Raw genomic sequence first — 24242 nt, 5'->3', positions numbered from 1 at the left:
TCAACCGCGCAAATTAGTTATTAAAGAAATGTCGTATAAAAACAGCAGATTTGGTTTGCTTTTGAATACGGCTTCATTGAGTGCGAAATAAGGACCGAGGTATAAATGTTTGAAAGAAATATGTGTTCAGTCAAATCAGCTTTTTGTTAATGCGGTTCTTGCGTTTTAAACCGAACCGGTTTTGAACCGAAAACCCGTGTTTTCTATTAATTAACTGAACCGTTCACCGAACCGAAATTTTCCACAAATGTTTGATCCGAACCGAAAACCGAACCACTTTCTATAAAGGTTAAAGGTTCGTTTCAACCAATTTTCAATAGATAAAAGTACCACTTTTTTCTTTTTGTTAGACATGGTAATACCTACCATGTTTGTTTAAACGACGTTTCCACGGCAAGTGATTCGCTCTCCCATTCGTAATTCGCTCATTCGTGATTGGCGCCCCAATTACGAACCGAATCACGTAATTCGACTTACAAAATTTTGAGAGCGAGTCACTTCATTCGTAGGTGATTCAGATCCAATCAACATGCGAATCAAGAACAAATCGCTGTTTTCTCTAATTTTTATCGATAACGGCTGTCAAAACAGATAGCCCACACACATCCCCACCAGCACAAACATTGAAAAAAAGGGCTAGATTCGTTAAAACTATTAGGGCTATTCGCGATCCGGTGCAAATGGCCTAGCATCATTGCATTGCAAATTTGTATTGCAAATTATTTGCAATACACAAACAAAATACACGCATTTGCATTTGTCATGGCTTGACAAATTTGCAATACCTAAAATCCATAGCATAAAAATGCTATGCATTGCATTCATAAACAAAACCAAAGCTGATGCACAAAAATTGTTTTGCAAAAGCTTTACCATGACAGTTTAATAAAGGTCGCTCACAATCCATGGCGTATTTCTGCAATTGCATAAATTTGTCAGCTCTTATGCACCGAATCGCGAATAGCCCTATTGATTTAGCTAATTAACCACTGCAAATTTTTTCTCCACCGTTGAAATGCACAATAAACAGCACATTAAACATTAGGCAAAAGCAAAGAATAAGAAGCAGATATGCAAAGTGAATCACGAATGTGACGTGTAAACAGGTTGATTCGCCGTTCATAATTGAGAGAGCGGACCTCGTGATTCGGTTGTCGTGGAAACGCCGTTTTACGATGTGACAATATCAAATGTAAAGGCAACCCATCTCATTTGACAGACACTTGACCCTTAACCTTGCGCGTTGTTGCACTTGACACTTGCGCGTTATTTTTTTGTTTTTCGAACCGTTGAACCGAACCGAAACCCCAGTTCGAAGACCCAAAAAACCACTTTGGCGAACCAATCCGAAAGTGCAAAAACGGTTCGAACCGCTGAACCGAACCGACCAAATTTTTCATCCGGTTCACGTCCCTGATATGAATTATATCCAAAAGCAGCCAGCTTGATATTGCTTACAACAATGAAAATAAAGCTAAGTAAATAACACAAATATGTTTTCGGCCGAATGTAGGCCAGGAATTTTTTTGTTTAATTGAAATGTATATATCTGATTGCCTACGATATCTAATTTTATAAATCGATCAAGCGAGGTATAAGGAGCTCTACTCTTAAATACTTAAAGCAGAGCTGGGAAATTTTTGCTCGCGAGCAACGCCAGCGCCACAGTTCGTTTACGTATACAGAAACAAAGCAGCGAATTTTGATTCAGTCTGCTTGCAGATTTCACCAAGGTAGCATCACGCTCGGCTGTTGATTGTTTTTCTTCGTAATTTTAGCACACGCTTGCCACATTTTGTGTAGGAAATTGACAAAAAATGCCCAAAGCAAAAAGTGGTGTATTATTCTTCGATTGGTGTTTGCGTGAGTTTGCTACGATTCAAATACAAAATAGTGCGACTATATATAAGAACTACAATTTATAATTCAAAGAACATTCAACACCCACAATGTCCATTATGCTGTCATTCCTACGAATTTTTAATATAAGCAAACTGTATTTTTCATGCCGTGTGAATTTAAAAAAATATAAAATGGGCTTCTTGCTGACCAACGTTCACTAATTTTATAATAAGTTCCATGATTTTTTAAAAAAAGGGCACAAATTGCACACTTTATTTTAGAAAAATTGTTTTCTATCTAAAGAAATCGATAGAGAAATATAAATGCTGGTTTATGGCCAGAAATTCTTAGTGAATAATATTTATAAGTTATACTCTATTTTTAGGACTAAATACCTATTTATATGAAAATAATAAAATCTAAGCACCGTAACCATCTTGCGGGCTGGCATTTAAAAGATTTGATTCTAACAAAACGGTGCCCAGTTATTAAACAAATGAATTTTACCAATTTAATTTTTTTTAATTTTACATTTACTAAATATTTCGTATGCAAAAGTTTCTATAAACTAATAGTATTAGTTACAAGATTCATTATTCCATTAGACGTATAGGCAAAATAGACCAATAGACGCATACCACTTTTAGTACATTTATAAAATGTGGCAACCATAACTGAGCGCGACGCACTAATACCACGTCAAAGTGAGACTGTGTTGGTGTCAGTGATCGGACAATGTGGTAGATTTGCCACTTTTTTGAGCATCTACCACATCTACTACACAAGGTCAGAAATTTACCACATATTCGCATTTTTGAGTAGATTTATTTTTGCTCGACATCTTTCTTCTTTTTTTGGCGCTGTAACCGCCTAAGCGATTTTGGCCGAGTTCAGCAAAGCACGCCAGTCGTTTCTCCTCTGTGCCAACTGACGCCAATTGGAAACGCCAAGTGACGCCAAGTCCTTCTCCACCTGGTCTTTCCATCGCAGGGGGGGTCCCCACTTCTTCTTCTGCTACCACCACCGGATTCCGAGATGAATACTTTCAGAGATGGAGCGTCGGTGTCCATTCGAACGACATGGTCAAGCCAGCAGAGCCGCTGTATTTTAACTCACTGCACTATGTCCACGTCGTTGTAAAGCTCATACAGCTCATCATTCCATCGTCTGCGGTACTCGCCGTCGAGGCCCGAGGGCTGTAAAGGCCCGTAAATCTTCCGCAAAATCTTTCACTCAAACACTCCAAGAGCCGCCTCATCGGATGTTGTCATTGTCCATGCTTCTGCGCCATATACCAGCACGGGCATGATGTGTGCAGTGTTGCCGCGCATAATTTTTAGTGGTAGCCAAATTCTTTTAAAAAAAGGGCTAAAAAAGAGCTAAAAAAAATGTGGCTAAAAATGGTAGCTAAAATTGTTTAATTACATATACATATATAAGTATACACGTAAACATTATCAATAAGTAATGGTATATAAAAACAAGTAAGAAAGTCTAAGTTCGGGTGGAGCCGAACATTAAATACCCGGCGCAAGTATTTAATATATGTTTTTTCACCTTTCCGAAAGCTACCGCTAGATGGTAAGCCGGGGTGTATCAATTTATAAATTTCGAAATATCGCAGTTTCAAGCATTTCTGAAATTTACCGTTATATTTTAGTCTGATTTCAATAATTTTAAACGTTTTGCTTTTATGTGGCAAGCACAATAACCATACCGAGTTTGGTACAAATTGGTAGTACGGTTACCGATACACATATATGTGATCATAAGTGGGCGGTGCCACGCCCATTTTCCAAAATTTTACCATAAACGTATTTCTTGGTAAAGAATTGTTGCAAGCATCAATTTTGAATAAATTAGCTTCAATATTTAATGATTTTTCGAAGATTTTGTATTTCTCTAAATTACCGATGTTGGATATGGGCGTGGTTATTGTCCGATTTTAAAATTTTTTGGCCATTTGGTATGCTGTACCAAGGCCAATAACTGTGCCAAGTTTGGAAGGAATTGGTGCAGCGGTTACCAAGATATACACATGTAACCATAAGTGGGACATGTAACCATAAGTGGGCCCATTTCCCAAAAATTTATAATATTCTTATTTTTTGTCTAAAAATTGTTGTAAATATCAATTTTGAGTGAATAATCTTCAGTAGTTACTAAAATATCGCAGATTTCGTATTTCCAAAATTACCATTATATGGGATGTGGGCGTGGTTATTGTCCGATTTTATTTCCGAAAGCTACCGCTAGATGGTAAGCCGGGGTGTATCAATTTATAAATTTCGAAATATCGCAGTTTCAAGCATTTCTGAAATTTACCGTTATATGAAAAGCGGCCGTAATTTTAGTCTGATTTCAATAATTTTCAACGTTTTGCTTTTATGTGGCAAGCACAATAACCATACCGAGTTTGGTACAAATTTGTAGTACGGTTACCGATATACATATATGTGATCATAAACGCAAGAATCAATTTTGAATAAATTAGCTTTAATATTTACTGATTTATCGAAGATTTTGTATTTCTCTAAATTACCGATGTGGGATGTGGGCGTGGTTATTGTCCGATTTTTTAAATTTTCGGCCATTTAGTATGCTGTATCAAGGGCAACAACTGTGCCAAGTTTGGAAGAAATTGGTGCTGCGGTTACCAAGATATACACATGTAACCATAAGTGGGCGTGGCTACGCCCATTTTCCAAAAATTTATAATATTCTTATTTTTCGTCTGAAAATTATTGTAAATATCAATTCTGAGTGAATTATCTTCAGTAGTTCCTAAAATATCGCAGTTTTCGTATTTCTGGAAATTACCGTTATATGGGAAGTGGGCGTGGTTAGAGTCGAGTCGAGTTATCGTTTACACGGACGGACGGACAGACGGACGGACAGACAATTCATTCTGAGCATTTACGTATACATTTGTCGATATCTATCTGGATTCGTTTTGGCTGTTACAAACAACCGTTATGTGAACTAAATTAATATACCTTTGTGCACAAGTGCGATCGGGTATAACAATGAACTTCGGAAAAAAAGCTAATATTTTATCCAACCAAAAATCTTTTTGTATAAAAGGGGAAATACTTGCTGGTTCCATCAAGTGATTGTGACATCAGGCTCGAAGCATATAACTTACCAGCATGCTGGTACAATATTTATTTCTTTATAAATGAGGTCGAGGAAAGCTCGAAATGATTAGAGCCGAAATTTCATAATTTTTCTCGCATTTTGTTAAACATTGTTTGTTTTTGTAATTCACAACTGCAATATCATGAACTTAATCTTCCACAAACACGGCTTTGACTCATATAGTGCAAGAAATTTCCGCCAAAATACTTTTTACTCAGAAAATTGAGCTAATTTCACCACTAACGACACCAGCATGCTGGTACAATCACACCACAAGAACATACACGGTCAATCGACTTGATGGGTCATTTAACAAATTTAGCATATTAAGGGCCGTGAACGTATCTATTTTAAACTATCGTTAAATCGTTAACAGATAAGTTAACAGCCCCAATACTTTTACAGTATGTATTTATAGAAGCGTAAGGAACATACAATACATATATGTATATATATATCTGTCTTTCTTAGTTTAAAAATTCATCTCTTACATAAATGCAAAAAAAAAAATAAGCATATACAACTTTTTCATGCCAAGGATGAATAAATTCTAAAAAGGGCTAAAAAAAGGGCTAGCGGCAATTTTAAATTTATGCGGCCAAAAAAAGTATGTGGTAGCTAAATCTAGCCAAAACGGCTAAAACGGCAACACTGGGTGTGTGACTTATAGAGCGTGGTTTTCGTACGTCGAGAGAGGACTTTACCTACTCAGTCCAAAGTCAAGAATGATAGAATACAAGATTGCGCCAAACGAGCTGAGAGCAACTGGCCGTGACGTTAAAATATACCAGAATGAGAGAGCAAGTAGGGATGCAAACGATGTATCGATGTTTCTGATATATCGATGTCAATTTTAACGATGTTTTAAACATCGACTTTAGTTTCGGTTCAAAATTGCCATTGCGTTCACATCTTTATGTTATATTCTTTGGGCTCTGTCACACGGTCAGTATATATTAACGTGATCCAAGTATCGCGATATTTATTGACGGTGTAGTATGCAGTATTGATGGATCGTGATCGATATCGCAAAATTTCTAAAAATTTTGAAGTCTGGATCGCGGATCGCAATACCGTTAAAAATATTGAACGTGTAGCACTTTCAAAACGCGATCCATACATTTCTTCAGTACATCTTTTACTCTCATAATGTAAACATCGGCTCTGCCTTCACTCTCGGGGCTTCAAATCTTTCAAAACAAATTGAACAAATCTTAAAATAATTGTGGAATGCATTATCTGTAAATTATACGTACAAAATAAAAATATTTTCTTACGTCATAATAAGCGTTCACCAAAAAAAATATGCAAATACTGACGCGATAAATATTGAACATGTAGCATTCGTGCGCGATCCATCAATCCATCAATACGGATCGCGATCCAAATATCGTGATAATTACTGACCGTGGGACAGAGCCCTTTGGGTAAGCGTATTACGGGTGATGGCAGCCATGTACTTAATAAAAGCAATTGGCAACGTTCAACATAGGCGATTTCCATGACGTAGTTACAGCATGATTCAATAATACAAGGTTAGATAATTATTGACAGCTGCGGTTTGACACTCCCTTACAAAAGGTTGCATTTACGAAGGACGGAGAAAAGGAGAGGAATGAAATCTCTTGGTGCGAAAATGATAGTAGAAACGTACGCAAAGTAGGCAATTAGTAGTGAAATTCCTTTTGTAAATTCTAATGCATTTGCATCTGGCATTTTAAACGAAATGTTGAACGTAATATTGATGTATCTATGTGAATTACGTAATTTATGTGCTATTTAGCTGTATAAAAACTGCCTCAAAATTAAAATAAGACTACTATTAGATTGATGTAAACATCCAATTTAAAAACAGTTTATGTTTTCATCAGTTATTTATGCTTCATATGCACATACAAATAAACATATTGCACAAACGCTCATACTTGTATTTCACACCAAAGCTACACTGTTTCCATGTAAATGTGCAAAGAAGCAACATGGTGCCGCTGCTAAGGGAGCGGTGCGAGAGAGACAACTGTCAGTTTATCGAACCTTGTATTATTGAATCATGTAGTTACAGTATTTCAATACGACTTAAGGTGAGTGTAAGTATTATCTGCGCGTAAACAGCAAATCTATTATGACATTGGAAGGAAATCTAATTAAATTCAAAAAACCACCCATTGAAATGTTAACAATGTAGCAGTTTAGATGGACACTAGGTGTTTCTTGAAATTTTAACAAGCATTAAGTCAGTTCCAGGTATTTCAGGATTTTACAAGTAAAGCGGTTTTCGCCATTAATAAACCTTATGGAAGGTGGCGTACGTTAACAGCTTCCTGTAAAAACCTGCAAATCATGAAGTACCTGTAACATACTTATTAAAAAAGAGAAACATCGGAAAATATCGATGTATCGATAGTTTTAGGGCGATTTTTTTCGGCATCGATGTTAGTGTTTACGATACATCGAAATATCGATGTATCGATGTTGGCTCTGAAAATTTGCATCCCGAAGAGCAAGACGAACTCGAGAAGAAACAGGGGGAGCATCGAACAAAAGGCTGTGTTGCCAAGTTTTGAATTTGAAAAAGCACCAAATTTTTATTGGTGTATTTTATGGACTTTATATGAATACATAATTTTATTGTAAGGATGCCGATTCAAATTAATAAAAATCAATGTTTTTTGCACAACGGTCGATTTCTTCTGGCATGATTGAAGGTGCTGCACATATTTCGTTGTCGCTTATGATTGTCACTGTGCCATGATTTTGTTTAAATGTTTGTAAAATTGCTTACCACACTTACGATTGCTATAAATTTTGCTTCCATTTTTTTAAGATTTCCTAATTTGATGTCTTCAAACTAAAAACAAAAGCACCAAAAACGCACCAAGCACCAAACTCAAAAATTTTTGCGTTTTGAATACCCACTAAATTTGGTGCGAAAAGCATCAAGTTGGCAACAGTGAATGTAAACAAAAGTATTTTATGACGTCAGCGATTGGGTGGATGCTGTCAAATCGACGAAGAGAGGGTTAGCGGTCCGCCAATGGCGCGACCTTTATTTTCTGGATCGTGGTCCAAAGTAGCACTTGTTGGCAAGAGTGATTCTGCGTTGGATTTCAATGCTGACATTATTATCGGAGTGTGCGTACGTCTAAAACACTGGAAGCGTGCCTTCCGTCTATCACAACATGATCGATTTGGTTCTCGTTTTTTTGCTCGACATAATTTTCTTAATTTTAAGAGCAAAAATTGTCCAACACTAAACACGAACAACAGGCAGAATGGGATTATAAAATAAACTGTAAAATATTAAATTTTCTCAATATTCAATTTTTCGACAGGAAACGTGGTTTTGTTGTGTTAAATGGCAAAATATATGATTTATAAAAATAATTAATAGCGAAAATGTTAAAAAATGGTGATTTTTGTGAAAGTATTAGTAAATTTCAGTGCATCTAAAGTTTCTAAAGCGTTTACTTTTACTTGAGAATTGTCAAAATCGGCAAATCCCAAGTAGCGGTTTCTGGAACGTGCCACATTTGTTCGCTATATCGTGATGTGATAAAAAGAAAAGCTGGCAACAATCTACAAGGTTGCAGAAATCTTTCAAAATATGTTCGAAAAATATCTTTATATGGAAGGAACTGCTTTACACGTTCAAGGAAAAAATTTGCCAAAAGTCAACTCAATTTTTAGCAACTTCAATCTTGCACTTTATTTTACTAAAATAAAATTTTTTTTAGATTCTAATTAAAATGTTTGCAATTTATGTGAAACCTTGCAGATTTTTTTCAACTTTCGTACAAAGTTTGATCCAAAACCTTAGATCTTCCACATTTTTTTTGAAATCTACCAAATTTTTTTTGAAATCTACCAAATTTTTTTGAAATCTACCACATTTTTTTCCTGATTCTACCACACACATTTTTTTTTCAAGTCCGATCACTGGTTGGTGTGCCCAGCAGTGACTTAAAGCAACGACATACATACATATGTACATATTAGAGGGCTGCATGAATTCATTCAAACTTCTAGCCAAATAGAGTACAGTAGATTTGAATATTTTATTTCACATACAAAACACTCAGCGTTTGGAATTTTATAAGCTATGAATATACATTTTGTTTTATATTTTCTACGTTCAAATGGAAGAATGTGAATGAATGAATAGAAAACATTCAAATCATTCAAACTCATTTCGGTAAAAGTTTTTTTCTACAAACAAGTTTTTTCGTATATAATAGGAGCGCAGCAATACATACATGCATACATATGTATGTTTATACATATGTATGGGCATAGAAAAAATATTTTTGGATATTCATACAAAAAATTGTCATTTATTTCAATTCAATTTATTTTCACTTTGCTTGAATATTGTAATGTCGACACAAATATCAGAACAGCTATTCACTCAAATTCAAAAAAATTTTAAGCCAAAATAATTCATTCGTTTTGTATATGAATAATTCATAAGCCGTTTTGAATGCATTCATGCAGCCCTCTAGTACATACATATCGACGGTACTTTGGCAAAACCATGGTGGAATAATAACAAGGTGTTGTCAGTAGCGACGTGTTTGTTGTAATTTTGACAAGATCGGCATGCTTATTTTCAGTGCTGCCGATCTACATTTTTATACTACTATTCGTTGGGAAATAGTATCTAAAATACTCCATTTTAGTATTTCGTTTTATAGCGATTTTTAAAGAACTTGGTGTTTTCAGAACGATATTAATATTTAAAATTGCTGGATTTGTATAATTTTTGTGCTCGAAATATAAAATATAAAAGATATCGTGGTTATCAATGGAAAAATACGTACACAAAAATCATCGTATGGAAAGGCGACTTTTTATATTAAATATCTTTTGCTGCATTGTCATAATATCGAGCCAAATGGACTACTGATACACTAGAATAGAGCGGCAGCATGGTTAGATTACGATTTCGCTTATATTATCGATATTTATGTGTTTTAATCTATTTAAAAAAAATATACAGTCTTATAGGAAATTGCTTTATTTTACGGCCTTTACTTTTTCATAACTTACAATATATGTCCAAGCTGTGTGGAGCTAACGATACAAACATATATTCAGGCTTATAACCCTGTAACTATACATTTTCCTACATTTAATTTGAAATAGTATGCACAAACGCATTAAAAGTAATAAATAAATAATTCCTACCTTTTCTACTACTTTAAAATGCGTGACCGGAATAGACCTGCCGAAAAAGTGAGGTTAAGTTACTGACAACACCTTGTTATTATTACACCATGGGCAAAACCTCGTATCTCATAAACAGGCATGGGCAGAGAACGAGCACACGTTCAAAGAGCGTAAACATCGCGTGTACGTATACAAGGAAGAGCGTGTTGTGCGATACTATTTTCAGCACAAACGGGCTTTTACAAGATATGCATTTGCATATGTAAATGCTACTTGTTTGTATGTCCCCGTATATTAAAATGTATCAGAAAAGTAGCATTTACATATGGGAACACATATCTTGCAAGAATGCTTTAATACTGTTCCATTAATGCATTTTTGTATGTTTGAAACATTATGCATATGGCTGTATATGCATACAGCAGTAGTACAAGTATATGAGTAAGGTACGCATACGCTCTGAGAAACCACGCGTGTTAAATGGAAATGAAGGTTCATTTATACTGGCATGTATACACAGCAGCAAGCTCATGCCACCAACAGCGATGTTGTATGATTAAGATTTCTACTGGGGACATAGGCGCACTAACACATTCTCACTTCTAGCGAGCGTTTGTTTGTGGTAGTGCCCACCTCTGCTCATAAACCACTACAATTTCGTATCTCGTAAAATCAATTCAAAATAGGCCTGCTACAATACATTATCTATTATTCTTAATTAATTAAAAAGTACTTACTCTTTAATATTCAGTAAAAAAGTTATCAAAAATGATTTTCTGTTATTAATAGAGAGTTTTTTGTTAGATAGTGCCCTTTGAGAATGTTTTGAGATTGTATTGCTAACATATTTATACCCTTAGAGATTTGTAACTTATTCCATGCTTACCTGTTGCCTTGGATTGCAATGGTTTTCAAAGCTCAATATCACAGGAAATTCTGATGTTTTGAATGCGCTCTCAGCTATGGCCTCCAACGCATCTCTGGCATTAATTTCTGGAACGAGAGTATAGCCGTGTACAATCACTGGTTCATCGGTGCGGCCATTCCAAAAATCCAATTCCACGCATCTGTAAAGATATTGTGTTAATATCGAACGAAGGTATTGAGCAAATTTAAACGGTTGAAAATATTTTTGGAATTTTGGCTGAAAATACGATTAAGGATTACTCAAGGGCAAAGCAAACAGAAACGTTAGGCGAATTTCGTTGACTAGAAAAGTAAAAAACAAGATGCCTGAAAATACTTTGCTTTATCCTGAGCTTCGCCTGAAATACAATTCACCCGAAAATTTGTCATCCGCCCAAAGTAAAACCATGGAAACCAAAAGTGAAAATAAAACTCATGATAAGGCTGACTGAAAATATTTTTCATAGAAATTTAGGTAGTTAAAAAATGTTTGATAATTGTCGTTGCTTTCGATTTCTTCCCAGTTGATCTTACACAATATGTAAGTGTTGGGCCGAGCTTCTCGCCCGACTCATGGCGTGCGCCTCGATTTTGTCAGACAAAAGGGGAGGTACCTAAAGTTTTACGCCGACCCCGAATGGCGACAGTAGTTTTTTTTAGAAGTGGTTTTTCTTGGCAGAAATAGATAGATAGGTTTGCCATTGCCTGCCGCTTCCTCTTCTTTTGTTTTTAATGTTAGTCGGAAACTGGGTTCGATTCCAGGCCCTGAGGAATGGTAGTGCGCACTTCTAACCACTTCACACATCGGCCGCCGCCGCACCGTGTACAAATTTAAAATTTTTCGTGACAAAACCGCTATCGAAATAAATTTAACATTTTCAAGCTTTTGGTCAAGTTAAGTTTTTATCAGCAAAATTATTTTTCCTGAATTCTCTATCTCGCTAGTTCTTCTCGTTCCCGAGATATTAGATTTTGTCACAAAAAAAGTTCAATTTCCACACTGTGCATCGTGGATGCTGACATTCATTTGAAGAGAAGCCACAAAGTGGGCAGATGTGATTTGCTGCTTCCGTAAAGGTATTCTCTGTGGTGGAAAGAAAAGGTAGGGAAGAATTTGGCTTCATTTCCAATTTGCATTGATACAAGAGAGAAACGTTTAGCTTGCTTTTTTGGAATCAGGAATCGGCAAAAATTTGGTTACAGCACAAGTACAGAAAATGAACTAAATAGTTTCTAAACATCCATAATTTTTTTAATTAACCATTAAATAAATGCCCGTTTTTATTCGTTGTTGCTACGAGAAATATTACCACATGTGTGAAAACTCAAATTATTCAAAAAAAGTATTCTATATTTTCCATTAAATAATATGGTCACTTAGGCACATATACAAACCTTTCATGGTAACGGAACCAAGAAGAAAACAGTTTGAATACAAATAAAATGGATGAAAGATTTCTTTCCAGTTTGGATTTAATCCTATTAGGTGCTTAATGCGGTTAATATCGCAGGCCATTGTGCCACATTACAGAACGTACTTTATTTGCACAACGCAACCCAAGCAGCCTACGAACAATGGAAAGTTCTCAAAGACCTCACTGGGGAGGGTAATTGGCGTAGAGGTCTTCGTCAGTTAATTTATTCCATATCTTCTGTAACCATAGGCTAATTTTCTCCATTTTGAGTCCCTTATACTCCCCCTTCTGTCCAACCTAAGACCTCAAAAATCGAATAGACTCGGAACTGGTGACTAGGACGGCCATTCATTCGACCAACCTCATACAGTTTTGTACTTTTTTTTATACAAAGCCTAAGAAAAAATACACCTGAAAAAGACTTGCGTGCCAAATGAACTTTTCTCTCAAAGTTTACACTGCTGGCAAATGTAAATAAGGATTAAAATTTTAAAACTAATTAATACAACTAAAGTAAAATCTGTGGAAAATTAACAATAAAATACTTTTTTCGCAAAATCTATAAAGGACACTTTTATTTCTCAGAAAAACCTGGGTAACAGTTATTCGTCGCCACGCTGTATTTATATTCTCTTTCTACATACGCACATGCATATATGTAGGTACATACTAGGGATGTTTCGAATGTCATATTTTTCACATTCGCGAATGTGCCTTTTTTGTCTTACAAGAGTGTGACATTTTAAGAAACGAACACAAAATTTTCTAACCCTTTGCCTTTAATTTAGATTCGAACACAAAACGAGAAAGGGGCAATCAAAAGGTGACATTTTTTAATATAAACGAAATCACCATTAAAAATTTTGTAAATTATTAGAACATTGAACGAGTGCTTAACCTATACAGGGTTTTAATCTAGTAGTCAAAGTTCAAAAGGGGCGTATTATGGGCTCGTTTAGATATGTATCAAGCCAAAGCATCAGTCTATTTTATTTCTAAACTATAATTGATGGAAATGTCAAATATGCGCAACCACGGTTAAAAGCCTAATTGGAACTTAGTTGCGCAAATATTTCCATCAATTATAGTTTAGATATACAAGACTCGGATGCTTTGGCTTGATGCTTTTCTGAACGTACCCTATATTTAAAAAAAAAGGAATTTTGCTGCCTTTTCTCCCATTAGGCGATTTCTTAGACTTGTATATCAGGCCGGCTGCACTGAACAATTGCTCACTTAGAACGCTGGCGGGTGGAGCGCTCAAATATTTGGGGGCCAGATCTGTCAATTTGTCGTATTTTAGTTTAGTTTTCCACCAATCGAGAGGATTTTCACCGAGATGAGCTGGTCTTTTTTAAGATAAGCCTTCAATTGAGCTTTAATTTCACATTTTTTTAATTTCTCCAGATTCTACATCCAAGCCTTCGCTTTCGCTGAAGGAATCTAAAATAATTTCTAAGTTGCTTATAAGACTTCTAGCAGTACTTGTTGAAGGCCCATGAATGTTGCTTGATATCCCAGCAAAAAATCGGTAATCGCTTTTAGTGGTAACGTGTTCTAGAAGGCATAGCGTTATAATACCTTAGAATTTTTTCGCTTATTTTTGGCATTGCCGGTAATGCAAAGTAGAATGTCCTACACTATTTTATTTATTTCGCTTCTTTGTCTTATTTCGGTGAATGCAAAGTAGAATGTCCTATAATATTTCTTTTTTAATTCGCTTCTTTGCTTCATTTCGGGGAATGCAAAGTAGAATGTCCTACAATATTTTATTTGTTTCGCTCCTTTGCTTCATTTCAGGGAATGCAAAGTAGAATGTCCTACAATATTTTATTTGTTTCACTTGTTTGCTTCATTTCGGGGAATGCAAAGTAGAATGCTGAATCGTAGTCAGCTGAAAAATAGACTGAATAACTTACATCCATAGGTTCATATCGGTTTTAAAACTGTATTGTAAATACAGTGCACTTTATACTCCAGACCCAGGGGTAAACGAGAGCTAATAATTCAGTGGAGAGAATTAGCCTTCAGCTTGCTCGTTAACCTTTATTCGCCACTTTGCGAGCCAATTGGCAACAGCTTCCATATGATTGCCTAGGAGCGCAGTTACTTGGAGCTACTGATTATGGCAGTGTTATCGGCATTATCGGGCGGTCTTTTGTAGGAATATACGCGGTGTATAAGACATACAGCATCGGGCCAAGGACACTGCCTGTGGCACTCCAGCTTCGATTGCATGAGCTTCAGAGATGGTGGTGTTACATCGAACTGCAAACTTTCGATTACAAAGGTATGACTTAAGCAGTTTGTGTGTGCTTTGTGGGAGTAGAATTTGTATTTTATACATAATACCGTCTAGCCAGACGCGCTAAAATGCCTGGGCGACGTCAAGAAATATTGCAGCGCAATATTTCCTCTTTTAAAACACTGTTCGGATTTCGGTTGTTATGCGATTTACTTGCTCGATTGTTCCATGTTTTTCCCTGAAGCAAAATTGGTGAAGTGATATTATGTTGCTGGCTTGCAGATGTGGGGAGATGCGCAGCATAAGAAATTTTTCGAATAATTTCGACATACACGGTAGCAGGCTGACGGGCCTATAATAAGATGGCTGCGTTTTGTCCTTTCCGGACTTTGGTATCATCACAATAGTCCACTTTTTCCATTGGTGAGGGATTGGCAATGTTTTGTGATTGCGTTAAAGAGCATACAGATGCATAGTATTTACAGCACAATTTGGTAGCTCAATAATCATTTTTGGGGTTACTGAGTCGTGCCCTGGAGCCTTATTTGGTTGCAGTTCATCTTTAATTACTTTTGATTTTTTTTTCAGGTACAAATTTCAGCGGCTCACATTTTGACACATTGGGTACGGGTGGTAGTTGAAAGTCATTAGTTGCGGGGTTTGGCCTAAAAACATTTTTTAGATGAGCAGCAAAGGTGTTGCCTTTTTCTGCGTCACTCCGAGCCCATTTTCCATTGTGGTCCCGTACTGACATTTCAGTCTCTACCCAGCAAAAAACACGATTACCACAGAAACGAAAGTGGAAACGAGCTAGGCGATGGGAATCGATTACCCTTTCGCTTCAAGAAGGCCTTATTTTAACATGGGTATGTCATTGGAGGTAAGCCCTTCAAACGAAGGGAGAACGCATGGATAAACATAATCCAGAGATGCGAACAAAGAATGCCTTACGAGAAACTAATGTAGAATGCCTAGATAAGTACATACTTATTTATATTAAATTGAAATCAGAAAATGTCTTAAATGATTCAAATTAATTAAAATTTTTATAAATCAGCTTTTATACAAACATATATATTTATTTAGGTATTTAGATTTTCCTAAAAATCGGTATGTTCATACATGCATATTTAACTAAGTTTAAAATTGTACTTCCTCACTCTTGTACTTCACTTCATTGACTGACTTCAACTTCGCTGCAAATTGAACAAAGCAATACATGATTTTTATGCGAGACAAATTTCCACAGAAAGTAACGGTAGAAAAAGAATTTTTGGATATTCATTCTACAATGCAGCATTCTGCTTTGCATTCTCCGAAATGAAGCAAAGAAGCGAAAAAAAAAAATATTGTAGGACATTCTACTTTGCATTCCCTGAAATGAAGCAAAGAAGCGAAACAAATAAAATATTGTAGGTCATTCTACTTTGCATTTCCGGAAATGAGGCAAAGAAACGAATTAAAAAAGAAATATTATAGGACATTCTGCTTTGCATTCCCCGAAATCAAGCAAAGAAACGAAATAAATAAAATATTGCTGGCCATTCTACTTTGCATTACCGACAATGCCTAAAAGAAGCGAAAAAATTCGAAGGCATTATAACGCTTTTCCTTCTAGAACACGTTACCACTAAAAGCGATTACCGATTTTTTGCTGGGTATTGGCGCATTTAAATTTTGGTGTGCTTTCCATAACGAGTGCTTTGTGCTGGTCGGTGAGAGCTTTTGGATGTACCGGTACTCTGCGTACTGTTCCTCGTTCTTGAGGGCTCTCGTCAGTGCATTTGTGGTCGCCTTGAGCAGTTGTTTTGATGCTGGTGATCTATGAGTCTGCCATATCCGTCGTAGGCGTAGTTTTTTCAATACAAGCATTTAAATTTTCCTGTTGGTTAAATTATAATTTTTATCTTGCACATAACCTTCTGGGGTGTGGAAACGCTAGCGGCTGCTCTAAGTGTAGATTCAAGAGCGGCTATGGAGTTTTCAATATCGGTCGGCGTTTCTAAAGTTGGGTCGAGGTCTATATGCGCACTGATATATTTATACCCGAGCGCACTTGTGCACAAGGGTATTATAACTTTGTTCACATAACGGTTGTTTGTAACAGGCAAAACGAATCGAGATAGATATAGACAAATGTATACATAATAATAATAATAATAATATCCCAACGGTTTTCACCCTCCATTCCCGCCCATCCGTATGACGTACGGAACCAATATTTTAAATTTTTGCGCCGAGTCACGATAGGCAGGAGTTTGTTAAGTGTCGAGATCTAAAACTGTTCAGCTACAGAACTAAATTCATCAGCTGATTTTATGTATTTATGTCAATAATTCACTTATTGAGAGAGGAGAGTATCGCTTTCTTAATGCTGAAAAGCGGATCTGATATATCAAACGTGCTGGAATGAGAGTTAAAATCCTGGCATAAGCAACGGAGTGGGTCGTGCAATTCAAAATTGGTTTTACAAGCTTTCAGAAATATGGGACAAAAGTGTCTTGATACGCGTGAGGGAACATTAAAGCTTACATCAGCCAGAAGAGACGGACTTGAAATTGAGCCTGTCAGTAATTTAACCATAAAAATTATACTAAGCATTTCCCTGCGACTGGCAAGTGTAGGAAGGTTAATAAGTTTTAAGCGACTCGTATAAGGTGGAAGACTATATTGAGAATCCCATCGGAAATTTCTTAAAGCAAAAAGTAGGACTTGTTTTTGAATTGATTCTATCTTGTCTGAGTAAATTTGATACCTTGGATTCCAAACCACCGAGCCGTATTCCAGAATCGGCCTAACTAATGTTGTAAACAGGGTTTTAGTGATATAAGGGTCACTAAATTCTTTTGACTATCGTTTCACAAATGCAAGTACACCTTTAGCCTTGTTGACTGTCACATTAATGTGAAGATTAAAATTAAGCTTAGGATCCATTGTGATACCAAGGTCCACAAAATTGTATACCTGTTATATAAGAAACTGGCAGAACAGCTCTTCGCGAGAAGCACATTACTTTACATTTCTTAAGATTTAGAGGCATAAGACTTACTTTACACCAGTAAGCCATGCTGTTTAAGTCTGATTGTAGCAAAGACCTTTCTTCAATTGAAACGTACGATTTATAAAGTTTTACATCATCTGCATACAATAAAATTTTGGAGAATTTTATATCTGTAGAAATATCGTTTATAAAAAGCAAGAACAGAATCGGGCCTAGGTGGCTACCCTGAGGGACTCCTGAAGTAACATCAATGACGTCAGAGATAGTATTTTTAAACAATACCCTTTGTGATCTATCATAGAGGTATGAAGAGATCCAACGTAGAAAATTAGGTGGAAGACCAAGAAGATCAAGTTTATAAATGAGCAACGAGTGGCACACTTTGTCAAATGCTTTACTGAAATCAGAATATATAACATCAACAGTTTTGCTCTCACTAAATGCTTTTGAGATATAGGATGTTAATTCAAGTAAATTTGTAGAAGTTGATTTGCCCTTGCAAAATCCATGTTGATTATATGAAATGCTTGAAGTGATAGAATGCGTCAACCGATTTGTTATAATTGCTTCAAATAATTTAGGAATTGCAGAGAGCTTAGCTATGCCCCGGTAGTTCTCCACTGAAGACCTGCTACCGCTTTTATGTAAGGGGGTTATGAACGATTCCTTCCATACAGTTGGAAAAACGCCCTCTTTAAGAGACAAATTAAATAAGGCTGTTAACGGCTCATAGAGATAATCAGCACAATTTCTAAGAAAACAAGTGGGGATCTGGTCAGGACCATAACTAAAAGACTGCTTTAAGGACTTCAGGTAAACTAAAACATCATCGGGAGATATTATAGGGTTATGTATTGAGTTAATTGGACTTAGTTTAAAAGGATAGTCAAAGTATGCTTGGGAGTTAGTGGAATAATTGGATTTAAAAAACTGAGCGAACATGTTAGAAATTGTTTGATTATCACCAGAGACGGTATTTTGATACTTCATGGCGGAAGGAAACCCACGTACATTTCGCTTGGAGTTTACGAAATCATAAAATGATTTGGGGTTATATATTATACGTCGTTTGATTTTACACAAGTAATCTTTATAACACTTTTTGTTTAATTCAAAGAACTTGTGACGCAAAAGTGAGTATTTTACATAGTATGAGTGTAAGCCGGTTTTTTTGTGTAATCTAAAATAACGTGACTTTCTGTTTTTCAAGTTTCTCAGTTCTTTAGTGAACCATAACTGTGCTTGTTCTTCAGGAACACACATTCGTTGAGGCACATACTTTTCAAATAATCTATGTACAGTACAATTAAAATGTGCAACGCTTTGCTCAACTTTTTCTTTGTATATAGGCCACGATAATTTAGACAATTCTTTATTCAGTTTTTTAAAGTTGGCTTTCGAAAAATCAAAGCGAATATTTGGTTCGTATGTTTGGACATCGCAATTTTGACCATCGTTTATAATTTCGTAAGATATCTCAATAGCAGGGTGGTAGACATTTTCGGGCAAAACTAGTGGGTCACATTTATTTACAGCCGACTTAGATGCATCATCAACATAAACAAGATCTAATACTTTGCCAAACTTATTGCGAAGTACATTAACTTGATTCAGGCAGAGTTCTGCCATCTCCTCTAAAAATGCGTTGTTGCACGCGCTAGACGAGAAAGGTACAGTATCATTGTCAATGATGTTCCATGATACATTTGGTAAATTAAAGTCACCCAACACAATCAATGAATCAGAGGGTTTAATCATTGAATTAATTGATTTCAGTAAAGATACATGTTGTGAATACACTGATAAGTCAGATCGGGAGGAATATAGCATAGAGCTATGTAAGTAAACCCCCTTCCAACCTGAACACGAATGCATTTGAATTCTGCAGATTCAATGTGTGGAAGACTAACTTCTTCAGATGGTATTGAAGAGTCTACGGCAAAGAGTACGCCACCGCCGACTCTGTCCTCCGGATCTTTTCTGTAGATATGATAATTATTTGAAAGAATCTCTGAATTAAAAGTGTGAGGTTTGAGCCAAGTTTCAGTCAAAGAAATTATATTATAATTGCATTCAAGGCCATTAAGATATAAATTCGTTAATTTAGTATTTATGCCTCTTACGTTTTGATAATAAATACTTAAATCAGATTTAGTAATCAGTTTTTTGGTTCTGTATTCTGACGGGGAATATTTGCTAAATTATTATTTTTGTTGGGCCTATACTCAAATTCACGATTCACGGTACTTTCATTAGGCGGACTATGAAGACGCTTACGTTTTGACACATGAATGTCCTTCATAGATTGTACGGTATCTAAGCATTTAAAAGATTTAAATACATTTTCATAATCTTTAAATTTTTCGGTCAGTACCGACAACTCTCTCCCTACCTCAGAAAACCCATTTCTGCTTTGCCTAAATAACTTAAAGAGATCAACTTCGGTTGGCCTGCACTTTAAGCAAGACCAGCGAAGACCTTTGCCATCATTAATAGCGTCCAGAATTCTTCCTGTCAAACCAGCACATTTTAGATGGCAAATATCATCACAGAGCCAGCACGATAAGTAGCGTTCAGATTCGCTTTTAATTTGGCAGTTATCAAGATCACACTTCATATTAAAAGATTTAATAACACTTATGTTAATAAAAAGACAAGCAAAATAAGTTTAACACAACACACAACAATTTAGGAGCTAATGTATTTAGCTTAAAATATATGTAGCGAACAGTTTGAGTATCACTGTATTGTGACACTTAATAAACGCAGCGCAAACAGCTGTGACAAGAAATACTAAACGAAGTAAACAAAAAGAGCAAAAAGAAATGTGCAAAAATAGAAACGATCTCAGTAAACTACAAAGGAATAACAACAACAATGATAATAACAAATGACTCGGCAAGATTAGATGTATGCTAGTGAAATTTAATTAAATTTAATATAAACCACAAAAATCACAAAACTTTCACTTAGCTTCGGTTATTATCACACTAAGATGCTCGTAGGCACTTTTTATAGCAACTTTTACTCAAAATTAGCACAATAAACTTTGCAAAATACAAAGACCAATCAAGGCACGATATAAGTAGAACTTCACAGCTTGACGTTTGCGTCGAAATCGAATCAGAATGAAAAGAGAAGTCGATTAAGCGGTGACTGTCTGTCCGTCCGTCCGTCCGTCCGTCTGTGCACACGATAACTCGAGTAAAAATTGAGATATCTTAACGAAACTTGGTATGTGCACTTCTTTCGGGCGTAGGACGGACGGTATTGAAAATGGGCAAAATCGGACAATAACCACGCCTACCTCCCATATAACGGTAATTTTCAGAAATACAAAAACTGCGATATTTTAGTAACTGCTGAAGATTATTCACTCAAAATTGATATTTACAATAAGTTTTAGACGAAAAATAAGAATATTATAAATTTTTGGAAAATGGGCGTAGCCACGCCCACTTATGGTTACATGTGTATATCTTGGTAACCGCTGCACCGATGTTTTCCAAACTGGGCACAGTTGTTAACCTTGGTATAACATACGAAACGGCCGAAAATTTTTAAAATCGGACAAAAACCACGCCCACATCCCATATAACGGTAATTTAGAGAAATGCGAAATCTTCGATAAATCAGTAATTATTGAAGCTAATTTATTCAAAATTGATGGTAGCAACAATTCTTTACCAAGAAATACGTTTAGGATAAAATTTTGAAAAATGGGCGTGGCACCGCCTACTTATGATCACAATTATGTATCTCGGTAACCGTTCTACCAATTTGTACCAAACTCGGTATTTTTATTGTGCTTGCCACATAGAAGCAAAACGTTGCAAATCATTGAAATCGAACTAAAATTACGGCCGCTTTTCATATAACAGTAAATTTCAGAAATGCTTGAAAATTCAATATTTCGAAATTTAAGGACGTTAATTTACTCACCCCGGTTTACCATGTAGCGGTAGCTTTTCGAAAGGTGAAAAACATATATTTAATACTTGCGCCGGGTATTTAATGTTCGGCTCCGCCCGAACTTAGACTTTCTTACTTGGTTTTATATCTATTTTAACCAATTTGTAGCCCTTTCCGTGAGCATATAGGGTGACTCTTTTTCTTGCGGCTGATGCCACAAAGTGGAAAATACAGGTGAGTGGTCTGATGAGAGATCTGCAACCGATTCTGTACTAATAAGGCCGCGAGGAATTTTCCTTGTCACCGCAAAGTCAATCAAATCTGGCAACTCTTGCGTGTTTGCCGGCCAATATGTAGGCTTTCGAGGAGAAGTGTAATCAAGTTTGTTTCTGCTACAAATAAGCGCGTAATATAATTGCTTGCCTTTATGGTTGGACAAGCGAGAGCCCCAGTGAGGGTGCTTCGCATTATAATCACCTGCAGCAAGGATGCGATCTCCCAGCGAACTGAAGAAATACATAAACTGTTTTCCTGTTTTCGTGAAACGTGGGGGACAATAAACCGTGGGCAGCGTAATATCACCTTGCTTTGTTTGTACGCATATTGACGTTGTTTTCAGATAATTCTCGACAATTCCAATCAAATGTTGGTGTTTAATCCGGTTTCTGACTAAAATACTAGTTCTGCCATGCGCCTTTCCATCTGGATGATTCGTGCAATAAAAGGTATATCCCGAAATGTCAAAATTATATATATTAGTTAGGTGTGTTTAAGCAGGGAGCATTATGTCACTTTCCTTGTCCTTAAGAAATTTTGACAGCTCTAGTTTGTGGCGAGGAATGCCATTTGCATTCCAGAGGGCTTTTTTTAGTGAGGCCATTATCTTATTTGCTGAGTAACAAGCTGTATGAGCAGCGTATTTTGATTTCCCATGAGTTCTTGCATTGTGTTTTGAATAAAAGTCTTGAAATTCGTCATGTTTTGTTGATCGACGATATCATAGCTTCGATATTGGATTGTTTACCGTATTGAGCATGGGGATGCTGTTCTTGCGGCGCAATTTGAGGTGCAGTGTTTGTAGGGGCAGGGTTTTCTAAGCCTTATTTTAAGGCATTTGCAAACGAGACGCCATTGACGGTGTTTGATAGAACTGTTGGCGACGTGGCTCTTTTGGCGAAGAAAACGTCAGGATTCGTTTGGGAAGGTACAAAGGCATTCGATACATTATGAGTAAGTGCGGAAGCCACGCGTTGGTTGATCCGGTTTTTTAACTCCATGATGATCCATTGATTGGCACGAGTATTTTCAAATCAATTACTGGATATTGGTAACGGTAAAATCGAACTGCATCCAAATATACAATGTATCGAATTACCAGACAATTGGTGCTCTGTCGTTCATTCAAAAAACGAACTAATTGAGCATGTATATCCAGATATTCTTAGTAATTATTTGGACCATAATTGGCTCAGCAATCGTGTAATTTTAACAGCAAAAAATGCCGATGTTGACGAACTTAACTGTCAAATACAAAATTTGTTGCCAGGCAATCTGATGAATTTTAAGTCAATCGACATCATTATCGATGAAAACGAGACCGTCAATTTTACGATTGATGTTTGAATTCTCTGAATATACCAGGAATGCCGCCACACAAACTCCACTGAAAATTCGTTCACCAGTCATTCTTTTGCGTAACTTAAATTCACCAAAGCTATGCAACGGTACACGATTAGTCATCAAAAGAATTACTGGAAACGTACTTGAAACAATGGTATTGACTGGAAAGTTAAAAGGAGAAGTCGTCCTGTTACCTCGAATACCTATGATACCACCGGAATCTACAATACCTTTCAAGAGGCTACAATTTCCGATACGTTTGGCTTTCGCGATGACCATAAATAAGTCGCAAGGGGAGACAATAGCCATTTGAGGCTTGGACTTAGAAGAATCCGTGTTTCCCCCATGGACAGCTGTATGTTGCATGCTCACGTGTTGGAAAACTATCGAATCTATTTGTTTTAATGAAAGAAAGATTAACGAGAAATATTGTTCATCGCGTAGTTCTTAATTAATTGAAAGTATTGATTAATAAAAATAAAAGTAGGTAAAAGAATTATAAAACATTGTTAAAGATCATCTTAGTTATCAATTATCTACATCATTCGTTAAATTAAAATCAAATTAATAATAAATTAAGCATTTTGTATTCGTTGAAGCTTAATTTGAACTTTTCGTCATTCTTTACCAATGGACTCCCTTACATTATCTATTATAATATCTACTAACTGAACGAAATACAAGAAAGCCACATTTGTGGGATTAACCGTGGTATGAAACGCCAGATCATTGGAGAATCGAAAGAACTTCTTCACGGGCATAATGCTTTCGTTAGGTTATTTAAGACTACAATGGAAGATATGCTTTTTGACGTCCACAAAACCATAATTGGAGCAGATAAATGTGCCACTGGAAGTTGTCAACGTGACTTTTTGGTGAAAATGTTTCGATACAAAAATTAATTTTGGGCGGGACGACGTTCACCGGGTCCGCTAGTAATTATATAATATTTTACTGATCCATTTCATATATTGACATTTCAAAAATACCAGTTACA

The 24242-nt window shown here is 36.1% G+C and overlaps 1 protein-coding gene across 1 annotated transcript in view; it reads right to left on the bottom strand.

Moving 5' to 3' along the window:
* LOC118749848 (1-phosphatidylinositol 4,5-bisphosphate phosphodiesterase classes I and II-like) overlaps nucleotides 1-24242 on the bottom strand; it is a 186192-nt gene that overhangs the window by 4701 nt on the left and 157249 nt on the right. The window contains exon 6 of the mRNA XM_036484628.1: nucleotides 11033-11213. Coding sequence (XP_036340521.1) covers nucleotides 11033-11213 — 181 coding nt within the window. The remainder of the gene's footprint in view (nucleotides 1-11032; nucleotides 11214-24242) is intronic.

The sequence above is a fragment of the Rhagoletis pomonella genome, unplaced genomic scaffold, assembly GCF_013731165.1.
Source record: "Rhagoletis pomonella isolate Grant_MI unplaced genomic scaffold, Rhpom_1.0 Rhpom_scaffold_00067, whole genome shotgun sequence".
NCBI lineage: Eukaryota > Metazoa > Arthropoda > Insecta > Diptera > Tephritidae > Rhagoletis > Rhagoletis pomonella.
The sequence above is the reverse complement of the archived record's forward strand: the minus strand, read 5'-3'. Positions and strand labels throughout refer to the sequence as shown.